General features: G+C 37.6%; 1 protein-coding gene and 1 non-coding gene across 2 annotated transcripts; both read right to left on the bottom strand.

The window, feature by feature from the left end:
- Positions 1–225: 225 nt before the first annotated feature.
- On the bottom strand, positions 226–335 carry LOC112084988. Its single transcript, XR_002898633.1, has one exon. It is a non-coding gene; the product is annotated as a small nucleolar RNA R71 (small nucleolar RNA).
- Positions 336–13,537: 13,202 nt separating this feature from the next.
- On the bottom strand, positions 13,538–14,656 carry LOC18013733 (glycine-rich protein 3 short isoform). The gene is made up of 2 exons (XM_006396086.2): positions 14,414–14,656; positions 13,538–14,043 (listed from the first exon to the last, which is right to left on the bottom strand). The coding sequence occupies exons 1-2, from the start codon at positions 14,502–14,504 to the stop codon at positions 13,772–13,774; spliced, it is 363 nt and encodes a 120-aa protein (XP_006396149.1). The 5' UTR covers positions 14,505–14,656; the 3' UTR covers positions 13,538–13,771.
- Positions 14,657–15,340: the final 684 nt, after the last annotated feature.

Consider the following 15,340-nt stretch of genomic DNA (forward strand, 5'->3'; position numbering starts at 1 on the left):
TATAACGGTTTTTATACTGAACACCCAGTAGATCATATTGAAATTTTTGAAGAGCTGTGTTCAACCATAATGAAAAATACCGATTACCATATGTGTTTCCTTTTCCCATTCTCTCTAACTGGTAGAACTGGTAAATGGCTTAAAAATTTGCCACCTGCGTCCTTGAAGACGTGGAAAGAGTGTATAGAGGCTTTCCTAAGTTACTTTTACACCAGAGATCGCTCCAATCTCTTAAGGGACAAGATCCAAAAAATTCAGCAGAAGGACACAGAAGACCTCTATGACGCCTGGGAAAGATTTAGTGACTACCAAAGAGATTGCCCACACCATGGTTTCTCTGAGGAGCGCCTGATGACCATTTTCTACCATGGAGTTAATGAGGAATTGAAGTTTTCTTTTGATACCTCTAGCAATGGAGACTTTTCCACTAGAACTGTAGATAAGGCTCACGCCTATATCACTAATCTAGCTGGTAGTATCAGAAATAGGAGATTTCTGACTCAATCTAGATGTCCTAAAGTTGAGGAAAAAGAATCATCTGTTAGTAAAGAACACCTAGATCAGATTAGAGAAGGCATTCAGAAGATTCTTAGCATGATTGGTCCGATTCATAACTCTGATGAGAGAAACAATCATAGCAAGTCCTACATTGAGAAGATGAACAACCTTGAGGTGGAGAGGAACTTCCAAAATCAGGAGATGATGCAAACCACTGATGTTTACCAGATTGAAGAGGCTGAGCATAATCAGTCCCACCAGGGGTGGGAGCCTTTCAACCGCAGCAAAACTGACCTCCACTGCGGGTGGGAAGCTTTTAGCCGCGGCCAAGAGGAGTTTCACCGCGGGTCAGAATATTTTGACTGCGGGCAGCCTGATTTCCAACCCCCTCCATGGCAACAAATGATGAAAGCATCAACGGATCTCAGTTCCAAACCGTCCTGAGGGAGGCTCTCGAATTCGACTATGCTAACCTCGTGTTCGGACAAGTTCTGACAGGATTTGGTATCATCAGATACATTGGCAAGATGGTCGTAGATCCAGATGGTATCCCTTCCAAGACCGTGAAAATCGCCGACTGTGGTCAGATTAATCCTGAATCTGGGAGATCTTGTCCTACAACAACAATGGTAACTTTGTCGTTTTTATAATTCTTCGTTTGATGTCTCTTCTTCGGGTATAAATTTGCTACCATCGCATAATATTTTATAAATCTTAAGTATTGTGTTTAAGTAATGCTAAGAAAAATGGTCAAAACCGACCCAAACTGTGTTTAATTTTTTTTATTTAGACCTAAGGTTTGCGACGGTTCAAAAACATACCTAACATTAAAAAAAATCACAATTCATACCTATATTTTTTCTTTTGTGCCTATTTATCCATTTTCCATGACTGTACTAACGTACATGTTGTTATATTCGAGTGACGTCGATGCCATTGTGTTTCTGACAACGTGACCGTATAAAACGATGTCGTATTTGTAAAATGGAAAATCCAAATTTATAAACAAAACGACGTAATTTTCTTAGTTGTCTTAACCTTTTAAGTTTTAACTCGACATCTATTACTAATAAAAGTTAGATTAATTGCACTTAATCATATCAGATACTTTCAAAATTAAGTGTTAAAAAACGATATTGTTACAAACAATCTGTTCACATGAAAAAGACTAACAAACCCCTATAGTTGATTTGATGCTGTATCTGAAGTTTCAAAATAAAACTTAGATGTGGAGGGCTCCACAGGTAATATGTGTCAGAAATACCGACAGCAATATCTATTTGAGAAGATCTTTTATATATATATATATATATATATATATATTTGCTATTATATTTTGGGCTGAAAATATTAAACCTGCAAAATACACGACTATTAGATCTTATCAGTGCAAAATACACTACTATTATCCTCATTTTGTACTAAATTTTTGAGAAACATAAAACAAAACCTACCGAAACCTGTTGATGGTGGCATTCTAATCATTCCAGGAGACTGCAGCTCACCCAGATGGGAGTTTCCACCGTGGATAACTTCAGTAGGTGTTATTTTGAATAACTTACCTGTTAACAGTTTTGTTACATCAATTATATCAAAGTTAATCGATAACATAATTAAGTGTCTGCAAAGACCAGGATGTTCAATTATATCAAAGTTAACCGATAACACAATTAAATACATCAATTATGCTGTAGACTGGAGGCATCCAGGGGCTAGAGACCAGGATGTGAATGATTTCTCCAGAATCAAATTGAACATTCACCGCCTCCGGAAGTGGTTTCCGGGGATCTATAATAGTGAACACCTTGGCTATTTCCAAATTGGTCTTGTTTGCAGTGGAAGGATGAAGCACTCTGGGGTCCCCCACCATCCTCGTAATTTCCGCAAGACATTCATCGTTGAAGAATTGGAAAGGCACCTTCCGAAATTCGAACCAGATTGGTGCCGATATCATCTCAGGTTTGGCTGGAACAACACCTGGTTTCCACTTTGCGACAAACATCGTTTGTCCTTCAATCTGCCAAAGCCTCTGCGAAATCACTCTGTTACGTGTAAAAGCACTTGGAATTCTGAACAGATAGACGTTACCTTCCATCTTGGAAACATACACACCTATGTATTGTTTGCTCCATATGTCGTTCACTATGTTGTGCACAATTCCTTGAGAGGGTGGCTCCGAATAGAATTGACCCAAAACAAAACAATCCCAAGATTTTTTGTTCTTCTTAAGCACCAAGTTGGGAATCTTAACGCAAGCTTCTCCAGATGCAGCGTACAGACTTCCCTCTTCTTCGGTAGTTGCTTCCCTCTGACATAGGAAATATTAGAAGTTCGAATGAACAGAAAATGAGGAATCGAGCTTGAACAAAAATGGAAGTGTCGAGAGATGAAAGAGATGGTATTTTGGGAAATTTTCTGTTAGATTGATAAATGCTCAAAGGTGAGATTATATACAGATTGATCTAACCGGGACAAACCGGAATCTATAGTATATACAACTAAACCTGACTAAACCAAGATATGTCATGAGACTAGATATTTACAATAATCTGATATTCCCCCTCAAGATGGAGCATATATATTGATTAAGTCCATCTTGCTTAGTAGATTCTTGAATGGAGTGGGGAACAAAGGTTTAGTCAAAAGATCAGCCAGTTGATTACCAGAGCGAACATGGAGCGTTTTAATGAGGCCTTTGTCAATCTTTTCACGAATCAAATGACAATCCCCCTCTATGTGCTTGGTGCGCTCGTGGAAGACAGAATTGTTGGCGATGTGTAGAGCTGATTTGCTATCACAATATAGACCTGCAGGCATAGATGTGTCCACCCAAAGATCTTCCAATAAGTACCTCAGCCACATCATTTCCTTAACAGCAAACGCCAATGCTCGGTATTCAGCTTCGGCGGATGACATAGAGACGACATCTTGCTTGTTAGATTTCCAGGAGACCAAAGATGTGCCAACAAACGTACAGAAACCAGATACAGAGTGCCGAGTGTCAGGGCAAGAACCCCAGTCCGAATCAGAAAAGGCTGTGAGTTTCAGGTCAGATGATGCAGAGTAAAAGAGACCTTGCCCAACAGTACCTTTCAAATAGTGTAGAACCTTATAGACGGCCTTGAGGTGAGGAGCACGAGGAGCAGATGTGAACTGGCAAAGTTTGTGAACAGCATAAGTGATATCCGGTCGAGTAAAAGTGAGATACATCAGTTTTCCCACTAAACGACGGTAGTGTTCAACATCCGGGAGAAGTTCACTATCATCCTTTGATAACTTCAAGTTAGGTTCCATGGGAATAGGAGATGGCTTACAGCCAAGAAGGCATGTCTCATCCAACAATTCAAGGGTGTATTTACGTTGACAAAGAGATATACCTTCAGTGTTGCGAGCAATTTCAAGCCCAGGAAAATAACGGAGAGTGCCAAGATCACGTAACTTGAAAGAGGACTGCAGAGCATTCTTCAGCAACTCAGTAGCTTTGTCACAACTACTGGCGATAATGATATTGTCTACATACACTAAAACAGCCATGTACTGATCTCCAGCATTTTTGAGGAAAAGAGTGTGATCACCTGATGATTTCTTGAAGCCCAAAGCAGTTAGTATTTCAGAAAACTTCAGGAACCATTGGCAAGAGGCTTGTTTGAGTCCATAAAGAGACTTACGAAGCTTGCAGACAGCATTAGGTGATAAATGTTCCCCCTCTTTTGGTGAGTATCCTGGGGGTAAAGACATATAAATCTCCTCATCTAGATCACCATTGAGGAAGGCATTGGAAAAGTCAAGCTGAGATAGAGACCAACCCTTAGCTGCTGCAACAGCAATGAGAAGCTTCACCGTAGACAACTTTGCAACAGGAGAAAACGTGTCTACATAATCAAAACCCTCCTTAGGAGTGTAGCCTTTTGCAACTAGACGAACCTTGTATCGCTCTAAGCTGCCATCGGCATTTAACTTCACTTTAAATACCCACTTACATCCAACGGGTCGTTTGCCTGTGGGCAAGGAACAAATAACCCAAGTACCATTCTCTTCAAGAGCAGTCAACTCAATACCCATAGCATCGCACCATTCCTCAATATCTTTGGCTTGTAAATATGTCCAGGGTTCTAAAACCTTGTTCACAGCATTCACAAAAATCATATAAGGATCGGAGAGGGCTGAGTAAGACATTACCGCAGAGATGGGATGAGCAGTAGAGGATGACACTGCAGAACAATGGTAGTCTTTCAAGTAAGCAGGAGGACGAGATACCCTCTGATGACCATTGGTGGTAACCGGATCAGCAGAAGAGTGAGAAGTAGATCCCTCATCATACACACGGGAATTGGGAGTGTTTTAATCAAAAGGATCATCAGCTAAGTCCACACGGTTCTTGAAAGGAAATAAATCCTCAAAGAAGACAACATTGCGTGATACAGAGACAGAGTTGCTTTGAATATCCAGAACTTTATACCCTTTATATCCAGATGGATAACCAAGAAACACACAAGCACAAGATCTCTCTTGAAATTTATGATGTTGCCTGGGAGAAGTGCTGACATAACACAGACAACCGAAAGTCTTGAGATGAGTATAACAGGTTTCTTTCCTGTCAAAACTTCAAAAGGACTCTTATTGGAAAGGATCGATGAGGGCGTTCTGTTGATCAAGAAGACTGCCGTGAGAATGCAATCATCCCAGAGAGATAAAGGAACATGAGACTGCAGAAGAAGAGATCGACCAACATTGAGGAGATGTTGATGTTTCTTTTCCACCACCGAATTTTGTTGAGGGGTTTCAGGACAGGAATAAAAGTGAATGATCCCTTTCTTCTTAAACAGTTCATCAAATTTGAGTTCTGGGGCATTATCCGAATGGACAGCTTTCACTTTGGTGTCATACTGTCTCTCTATCATGGCAAGAAAGTCTGGGAATATGGTGAGAACATCACTCTTTAGACGAAGAAGATACACCCAAGTAACTCTCGTGTGATCATCGACTATAGTGAGAAAATATTTGAATTCTTCTTGTGTAGGTTCTGAAAATGGTCCCCAAGTGTCCATATGAACCAATTCAAAAGCAGTGGAGCAAATATTTTCACGAACTGGAAAAAGGTAATTTCTTTTGTTTGGCTCGTTGACAGATATCACAATGTAATAAACCCTTATTCTTTGCTTTAGATAAACCAAGATCATCCATAAGAAGGTCTATACGCTCAAAAGAAGTGTGACCAAGTCTGTGATGCCAAACAGTTGCATCAATTACAGAATTCGCAAGAAAAAAAGTAGATACAAGGTCTTCAGAATCCACTGCAGCCTCCTCCAAGACATACAGATTTGCGATCCTTCTACCTCTTCCAATCATCTGGCCCTTGGTAAGATCCTGTATTACACAAGATTCAGGATCAAAGATCACGCCAGAGCCAAGATCTGAAGTCAGAGAACTGATACTCAATAGGTTCAATCGAAACTCAGGGATGTACAGAACATTCTTCAAAACAATATCACTGTTAACTACCACACTGCCAACACCACCAACACGAATAGTAGCACCAGTAGGCAGATTAACAAGATGTTGAACAGATGTATTAAGATCGACAAACATCGTCTTTTCATGTGCAACATGGTGTGTAGCACCAGAATCAATGATCCATGTTCTCACAGTAGTCGCACATTCAGAGACATTCAAAATACCAATGAAACTGAATGTGGAAGAGGAGAAAGAAATACCAGAGGAAACATTGTTCTGAGCACACGGAGCTGAAGCTGTAGTACTGTTTATCTGAGACTGAGATTTCGGTTGTAACTGAGAACTGAAGTAGGAAATGAAGTTCTGAATCTGATCCTTGGACAAATTACCAACCAAGTCATCCAAACCAACGGCAGAATTATTGTCAACAATATCTTCAAAACAATATCACTGTTAACTATCACACTGCCAACACCACCAACACGAATAGTAGCACCAGTAGGCAGATTAACAAGATGTTGAACAGATGTATTAAGATCGACAAACATCGTCTTTTCATGTGCAACATGGTGTGTAGCACCAGAATCAATGATCCATGTTCTCACAGTAGTCGCACATTCAGAGACATTAAAAATACCAATGAAACTGAATGTGGAAGAGGAGAAAGAAATACCAGAGGAAACATTGTTCTGAGCACACGGAGCTGAAGCTGTAGTACTGTTTATCTGAGACTGAGATTTCGGTTGTAACTGAGAACTGAAGTAGGAAATGAAGTTGAATCTGATCCTTGGACAAATTACCAACCAAGTCATCCAAACCAACGGCAGAATTATTGTCAACAGACATCTGAGCAGCTACTGGAGGAGCCGTGGATTGTTGCCCTTTTGCAGAACCTTTGCCCTTCTTCCAGCCAACGGGATACCCATGAAGCTTGTAACAGCGATCAACAACATGACCTGAATATCCGCAATGAGAACAAACAGGCTTATCTTTCTTCTGAAAAGCATTCAGCGCACCAGGCTGAACGTTTTCTTCATCACCAGGCAACACACCAGGCTGAGTGGATTCACGGCTCACCTGAAAAGCCGCTGGAGAGATGGCAGAATTAAACTGCCTTTGACTGTCGTCCTGGTCCAAGATGTTACAGATTTCAGCTAAGTCAGGACGGGGTTTCTTCATAATGATCTGACCACGAATGACTGAATACTTCTCATTCAAACCAGCCAAGAACTTAATGACCCGACCTCTATCGACTTTAGCTTTAGCAGCACGCTTACTGGCACAGTTGGAGGTATGACAGCAAAGACACAGCTTAGAAGGCTCAGCACCATCAAGGTTATCCCAGAGAGTCTTAAGAGTAGTGTAATATGTCGTGAGATCCATGGATCCTTGACGGAGATCCTGGATCTGCTGAACCAGTTGAAAGGTGCGAGGTAAGTTGGTTTTAACACTACAAGAACTGTGGGTATTAATAGCATCGGAAGATAGCGTTATTGACAAATATGCTATTGTATACGGAGACGGGATTTTTTCATAGCGTTTATGATTATGAAACGCTATAATTACTATCGTGGGAAAATAGAAACTTTTAGCCGCCTAAATTTGGTGAGCGCGTGCACTTTACCACTGCGGATTAAAAAAAATAAACGCTATCTTATTTGTAAAATATCTCCAAAAGTAAATAAGTTTATTTTTTTCTTCATTTCTCAAGTGACAATCTCATTGTTTCTCGTAAATGTTAAGCGGGATATAAAATTTCAAGTGCCGGCTCTTGCTAAAAAATGTCAAGCGGGAGTACAATAGAAATATAAAAAATTTATGGTTGACAGAAATATTAAAAATATTTGTTGAAGCAAAATCTGAAATAACAAAAAAAAAGGTTCTTTCTTCCTCTTCGTCACCTCTTCTCACCCTCGATCTATCTTGTTCTTCTATCAATCTCAATCTCTCTCAGTGTCGATCAGTCTCTCCGATCCCATATATTGATTTCTTCTGGAAAATTTTTGTTTCCCCCAAAATTCATGACGATAATCGGAAGAGGAAGACGGTGGTTTGGTTTCAACGCGAGGACTGTGGAGCGAGTCTAAAGAAGCCAGTGCGTTACCGAAGCTGTAAGTACTTAAACCATTTCTATCAATTTTGTGTGGCACAAATTGGCTTAGATTTGAGGGTTTCAGCTATTGTCTTGGCATAAGAGATTGAAGGTGTTTTATGGCTTCGAATTCCATTGAAAGTCAGTAAATTGTGAAGAATCTGAGCTTGATCTGTGCTCCAGTTATGGCGGATTCAATAGCTTCCTCTGATTCATTGTTCCAGTTATGAAAATGGTCTTGTCTCTTGATCAGGGAGTTGATATGTTTGGAAAAAAGAATTGGCTTTCATTGTTTCATGTTTGTTGTTAGATTCGTGTTTGTTGTTAGATTCATGTTTGTTGTTATTAAAGACTTTAGCCTTATCAAGAATTGAGATTACTCTTTGATTCACTCTCTTTTTCCGTGTTTGTTTCCCACGAGTTGGTGATTAAGCCCGAACTGAAAGAAAAAGCGCTGCGAATCAGATCTTATCGGGTTAGTTTCCTTTCGATTCTTAACCGACTCGGTGCCTCAAGAATTCGTTAACGTGGTTAGTTGCTTACGGGTATCAGTTTTCTTTTGATATATTCTTTGTTTTCAAAAGCTGGTGTTGTGACTGGTCATTATGATGAAGCAGTCTAGTAAAAATGACGACTCTGATTCTTGTAGTTGTCTTGTGTATTTGGTTTGATTGGTGTTTATGGGATTGATATTGAAAACAGGACGGGAAAATTAAATCTGAAACTGTAACTGTACAAGGACCTCGTGTTCCTGTGTTTTGTCTCAATCTCAGATAGAAAAGCTAATCTAATCAGGTTTCAGTTTCTGAATATTCTTTCAGTCTCAGATACGAACAAAAGTAACTTCAAGCAAGATCATGATTTGTTAAACCCTCTTTTTCACAAATTCGATTGTGATTTTAGGATTGTTATATGTAATCTGATTCACAGGATGATTTTATGCAGAGTAAAGGAAAGCTGAGGAGAGAGATGGAATGTTCTCGTTGAAGAAGAAGAATTGAATTGAAATTTGAAAGTGGTATTGCAATTCAAAGCTAGGACATCATTGGATGAAGTTGAGCTTGTACTGTATAGTTTGAAGGCCATTAAATCGCCAATCACCAGATCAGCAAAGTTCCTTAAGGATTTGGCTTCAAATGTATCATTGAAAATCCGAATAAGTAGTAGATCAGTGATTTAGTGTCTTAATAATTCAATAAAACAAAGCTATGTTATCAATAATAATTGTTACGAATTCAATAGTAATTGTTCTTTTTTTGTCTTATCAATCTCTAAATTTGTTACTGCTGTCCAAAACTAATTAAGAAAAAAAATTATCAATGCATAACTAAGAATTATAATTTACAAAATAAAAAGAAAAAAAGTCATAATCTTTAATTAGAGTATAGATGATATGATTTGGGGTTTAGGGTATAAAGATATATGATTTAGGGTCTAGAGATTTGATATGATTTTGTATATATATAAATTAAAAAAAAACATTTTAACAAATTATTGATTTAATTTGTTACAAAACACAGATATAAGAAGTAAAAATTTGTGAATATTTGAACTAGAGTTTAAAACATAGGGTTTAGGGTTTAGGGTACAAAAGTATATAGTTTGAAATATACAATTTTAGTTATTAACAATAGACATATAATAAACATTTTTTCATTTATGGATATAGTTTTCAAAAAGTTTAGGTAATCATTTAAAAAAAATTCTAAACTCTAAATCCCAAACACAAACCCTAAACCTCAAACTTATTACCCTATAGGATAAAGGGTTTGAATATCAAATTTTAATGTTTCTAACAAGATAATTATAATACACTTTTATGGATTAATAAGTTTTTGATTTAAGGTATATAATTATTTGTTCCTAAATCTTAAACTCTAAATCCAAAATTTTTAAATCTAAAGTGGTGAGGATCAACCCCTTTTTGATATCCACCGTTGATTAAGGTTAATCGAATGGACAAGAAACTTTTATTTTTTTTCTCTATCTCTTCTTCTTTTCCCGTGAGCTGTCTTTGTCTCTAACCTAGTTTTCCATCTTTTCCATCAGAGTAGCGGCGGAGGAGGATTCGTGTTCGACAAGCTCTTCTTCATACCTATCGAATCCAATCCGAACAGATCGGAGAACGCTCGCAGAATTTTTGTTGTCTTCGTCGTCTTCTTCACCGGAGATGTTGATGACATTCTTCTGGTTATTCTGATAAGTTCCTTGGCTGCTTTGATAACGCGAAGATTATCCTCCATGAACCGGATCTCAAGGTGAGATTATTCAGTTACATAGCTTTTTTAAAGTCTGGTTTTAATGTAATACAGAGAAATTGATTGTCTCTTCTTCTCCATCTTTTTCGTTTTCCTCCTCGTCAGTTCTCAGATTTCCGCGAGAAATCACCAGTGTTTCTTCGGTTTTATTCTCCAATATTGATTTTTTTGAAAACATTAGTGGAGATTCCTTTAAATTTAAGTGAGCAAACATCTTTGATATCGAGAATTTCTAAAGTTTGAAGCTTGAACTGTTATGTTTGCGTCACTTTGACAGAATCATTTGGATGTTAACAGATTAATTCAGCTTAGTTTATGTTAATATATAAGGAGAGGCCTTTCTCCACTCTATATCTTCAATCAGTAATCTAGTTTGTTCCAAGTAATCATCAAATTGATCGACTAATGATGTGGTTTTGTGCATACTTCAAATAGGTACTTGACATGGACAGGAATGACTACTACGGTGGAGAGTCAACATCGCTTAATCTCAATCAGGTCAGTTTCTCATTGATGTTTCTATTAAGATTTCTTTTTTTTTTGTGTGTGGTAATTTTTATCATTAGCTTGCGTTATTGATGTTGCTTTTTGTTTTACAGCTGTGGAACAAGTTTAGGGAAGAAGAAAAGGCTCCTGCTCATTTAGGCTATAGCAGAGACTATAATGTTGACATGATGCCTAAGGTATGATATTAGTTCAGTCTCTAGCTAATGCTCTCTTTTCTAGCTTAATTTTACAAATACGAGTTATTAATACTGTTATCTCTCGATGTGGTAGACCAGTTTATGATGGCAAATGCAAAGCTTTTTTACTTTACAGGGAAAGAGGTTGAATTTTTGTCACAAACAGCTCGACAAAGTCAAGGAAACAATATGGCAAAAAAATTTGAATTTCTTGGCCTGAATGTGTAAACGAGGTTTCTCACGCTCCTTTCGTTGAAGATCATGGAACCAGCAAGACAAAAGTTTCATAATTCACAAGCTTAGATGCAGAAATTGTATCAAATTATCTTTTAATCATGTATTTTTATTCTGTAATATGATATTTTGTATCTTGGTTTCATATAATATAATAAATTATGGAAATTTTTTTATAATACCAATTTAATTATATTTATAAATAATTAATAAAACAATTATTTAAATATATTTTTGGATCATTATAAAATAATTTAATAATACAAAAATATATGTTATTGTTGTAAAACAATTAGTATAGATACAACCAAATCATAACAATTATTACACGCTATTATAAATAATAATAATAGCAGCGCAATAAACGATATTGTCGTTTAATTAACTATAGCATCCGTCAAGTCCGCTATCTAAAGTGTCTGACCTACAATGACGGGCGCTGTCAGAGCGTTTAAGGAAACGCTATGTTATGTGATAGATAGCATTGAACGGCCGCTATTAATACCCACATTTCTTGTAGTGTAAGAAAACGATCGTGCAGATCTTCCCAAATCTGAGCAGCATCATCAAAAGATAGTATACAACCATAGATCTGCCTAGAGACCGTGTTCAAAATCCAGAACTTAACCATGCTGTTACACCTAGACCAGATACGAAATAGAGAGTTACCTTCATCTGGACGGGAAGAAATCCATCGATGAAAGCAAGCTTGTTCTTCGCATCGAGAGCGATCTTTATAGCGGAGCACCACTGGTTGTAGTTCGAACCATCCAGCTGAACAGAGACAATCGACATCCCTGGGTGATCTGCACTATGAAGGAAAAGAGGTGAGTGAACGCTATCTGGGTTCATCAGAAGAGTCGGTGGAGTAATCAAAGCTTCAGGAAGAGAGAGCGAGCTCCCGGCGCGAACAGATCCAGCCGATCGACGTCGTGAACAAAGCGTGACCACCATCGTGACAGAGAAACACCGAAATAGCAAACACCGAAGAAGGATAAAAGGTAGATCGATTGAGCTTGAGCTCAATGCTCTGAACTGAAATCAATAATCGAATGAACAGAAAATGAGGAATCGAGCTTGAACGAAAATGGAAGTGTCGAGAGAGATGAAGGAGATGATATTTTGGGAAATTTTCTGTTAGATTGATAAATGCTCAAAAGTGAGCTTATATACAGATTGATCTAACCGGGACAAACCGGAATCTATAGTATATACAACTAAACCTTACTAAACCAAAATACGTACATGAGACTAGATATTTACAATAATCTGATAGGAACACCAGGAATCCTCTGCCGGAGCAGCTGATTTAAAAGTATTTTCTGGTTCAGCTACATCAGGGCTGGACTCAGTAGGCTTTGTTACAACAGATTCACTTTCCACAACATCGTCTTGACTTTTTCGATAGTTGGATCTGGATCAGCTGTGGCGACAGCGATCACAGGAGCAACACTGGGGTGAGAATCAGATCCAGAATCCAATTCCACAGCTAGGGGCTCCAACTCGCTAGATGGATCCTTGATTAGCGCAATTTCATCTGGCGGAAAACTGACAGTCGACACGTCCTCAGGGGAGGGGTCAGACAAAGCGGCCATCATAGAATTTAGAGGGTCAGGAAGATCTGACAGAACATTTGGGCGGAGACGGATTTTTAGGAAGGGGCTTTTTTGTTGAGGATTTTAAAGGGGGTTTTTTCTTCCCCATGAAGAAGGAAGGGCCTGGGTTAGAAAAATCGAAGATACGACGCAGATGCTGCCAGAAGGTGACGGAAGAAGAGCTCACGATGTCACAATTTCAGTCGCTCTTTAAGAGGAGAAAGTAGCTTCAAAAGGATTTTTTTTTCACTGTATAGAATGAAATATAACAAATTTCGTCTCAGATTATATTGAAGATTCAAATGTTTTGTAATAAGGTTATTAAAAAATCTAGCAAGTGCATTATGTGTCTTTAATCCATTGCTTAACCATAAATGCGTCAAGATATAATTATTGTGGCTGGCAAAACGATGTAAGACCTAATTAAAAAAAAAAAACCGATGACGATTTTCACAAAATAAAGAAAACAAGCTGGTCTCATATTAGGCGAATAGGCTGAGTGTCTGAAACCATGAATGATTATGTGAAATACTTAGATATATTTTATTCTGGTTTTATTACGGAAGTATCTTGGTGGTGGTCAGTAACTTACCTGAATCTATATCATTATTTAAACGAATAAGACCTTTGCATGAATCACTTGTTGGTCATGAATCATCTAGGGATGTAGATCATGAAATAGGTCATGATAATTGCATTTTGGATGCATTACATATTTATATGTTACCCATATTCCATATTATGATACATATATACATCAAACATACTTTATCACGCGAACATAGATTATTATTACACAAAAACTCAACAAAAAAAAGACGCAAACGTTCCATTCTCTTTTATCTTTGTAATAACTTCAAATCATGGTACTTCACTATATTATAATTATATGTTCCATTTTATTTGAGACTTATACTTCAAAACCAACGCAGCATGAGGAATCCATATGCATGAAATTTAGTGACCTGGCTCAGTACTCTCTGGTTGAGTCTGAACAGCCTCACCAGCATAAGCACAGCATCTGGAGCAGCCACCGTAGTAACCTCTGTAGCAGCAGCCGTAGCGGCAGTATCCTCTTCCGCGTCCTCCATATCCGCCCCTACCACCATATCCACCACCGCGACCATATCTACCGCCGCGATTTCCACCATATCCTCCACCAGGGTATCCTCCGTACCCTCCTCCTGGATACCCTCCATACTGCTCAGTTTGCATTCCTTCTTCTCTCTCTATTTCACAAACCCAAAACTTTCGTGAATAAATATTCTTAAGAATCTATTCAATGATATTCAGATGTATCTCATACTTATTTTATGAAGTATTTTACAAAATGATAATTTTGAATCCGTCTTAAAACAGAAGAAATATTTTGAAAAGGTCGGCAATAACGAATAGGTGTTTATTCAATTCTACATATTAGATGATAACAAGAGAAAAATAGCCATGACCAAGACAAAAATTTAACCATATTTATAAATAATAAAAAAGTTTCAACATTCAAGAATATTCAAATAGCCTCACATGCCTGTTCCGGTCAAAGTATTCTATAAAAATGAACTGATTTTATGTGACAACTTTTGAGGATCAAATTTTACGTACCACTTTTTTCAGCGATGTCCCTGGCTGCTACCTCAGAGGCTATGAGAAGAGCAACAATGAGAGTTAAGAAAAGCAAAGCTTTAGAAGCCATCGTAAGCTCTTAAAACACTAGTTTTGTTTATAGAGTGATGTGTTTATATTCAACAAAAAAAATAGTGAAGGAGCTGGGACTGGTGAGTATAGCGCTCCATGCAAAACCTCTATTTATAATAAGCGAGGTGGTGTAGGTTGACAAAAAAAAAAAAAAAAAAACACGTTGACGAATAAGAAAGAGGGCGAGCCAGAGAGGTGTATTAAATGCTTCGTGCGATTATCTGCAAAAACAAGAACCTCGATTTAGCTAAAATTAAGATGGCAAGTCAATCATAATAAAAAAAAAAAAAACAGGGAAAGTGGATAAGTGCAAATTGGTCATGGTAAGGGCCCATAGTATAGTACGGTTGGTTGTTGGATTGATAGTAATGTATGCACTTCGTTCTTTAAATACTTGTCTAACAACTTGCATTCGATTGTAGCTCTCTTTTTTTTTTTTTTCTTTCCTTATACATAAAATACACTTTAGCCACACTCTAGTTTTAAAAAAAAGCACTTTTAAATTATGAAAAAAATGTATTCTACTAATCTTTCTTTGATCTACTGTATTTTACTAGAATATGTATTCAACTAATCTTTCTTTGATCTACTTAATGTGGAAAATGTATTCTACTAAATCGTTAAGAGAATCTGAAAAAATCTAGGATTCATGTGTTTAACCACCAAAATGAATATTTCCAAATATTCATTTTCCAAATATTCTCCCACGTTTTTATTCCCACAATTTTTTCTTATTCTTTTCCCTTGAGGTTCTTCACGTTCTTCACATCTCGACAAAAGTTTCTTTGATTCTAACACAATCAAATCTATGTCGCACCCATATCCGGCTGTTCA

This window comes from Eutrema salsugineum, unplaced genomic scaffold (genome assembly GCF_000478725.1).
Source record: "Eutrema salsugineum unplaced genomic scaffold, Eutsalg1_0 scaffold_4, whole genome shotgun sequence".
In the NCBI taxonomy this organism is placed as follows: Eukaryota; Viridiplantae; Streptophyta; class Magnoliopsida; order Brassicales; family Brassicaceae; genus Eutrema; species Eutrema salsugineum.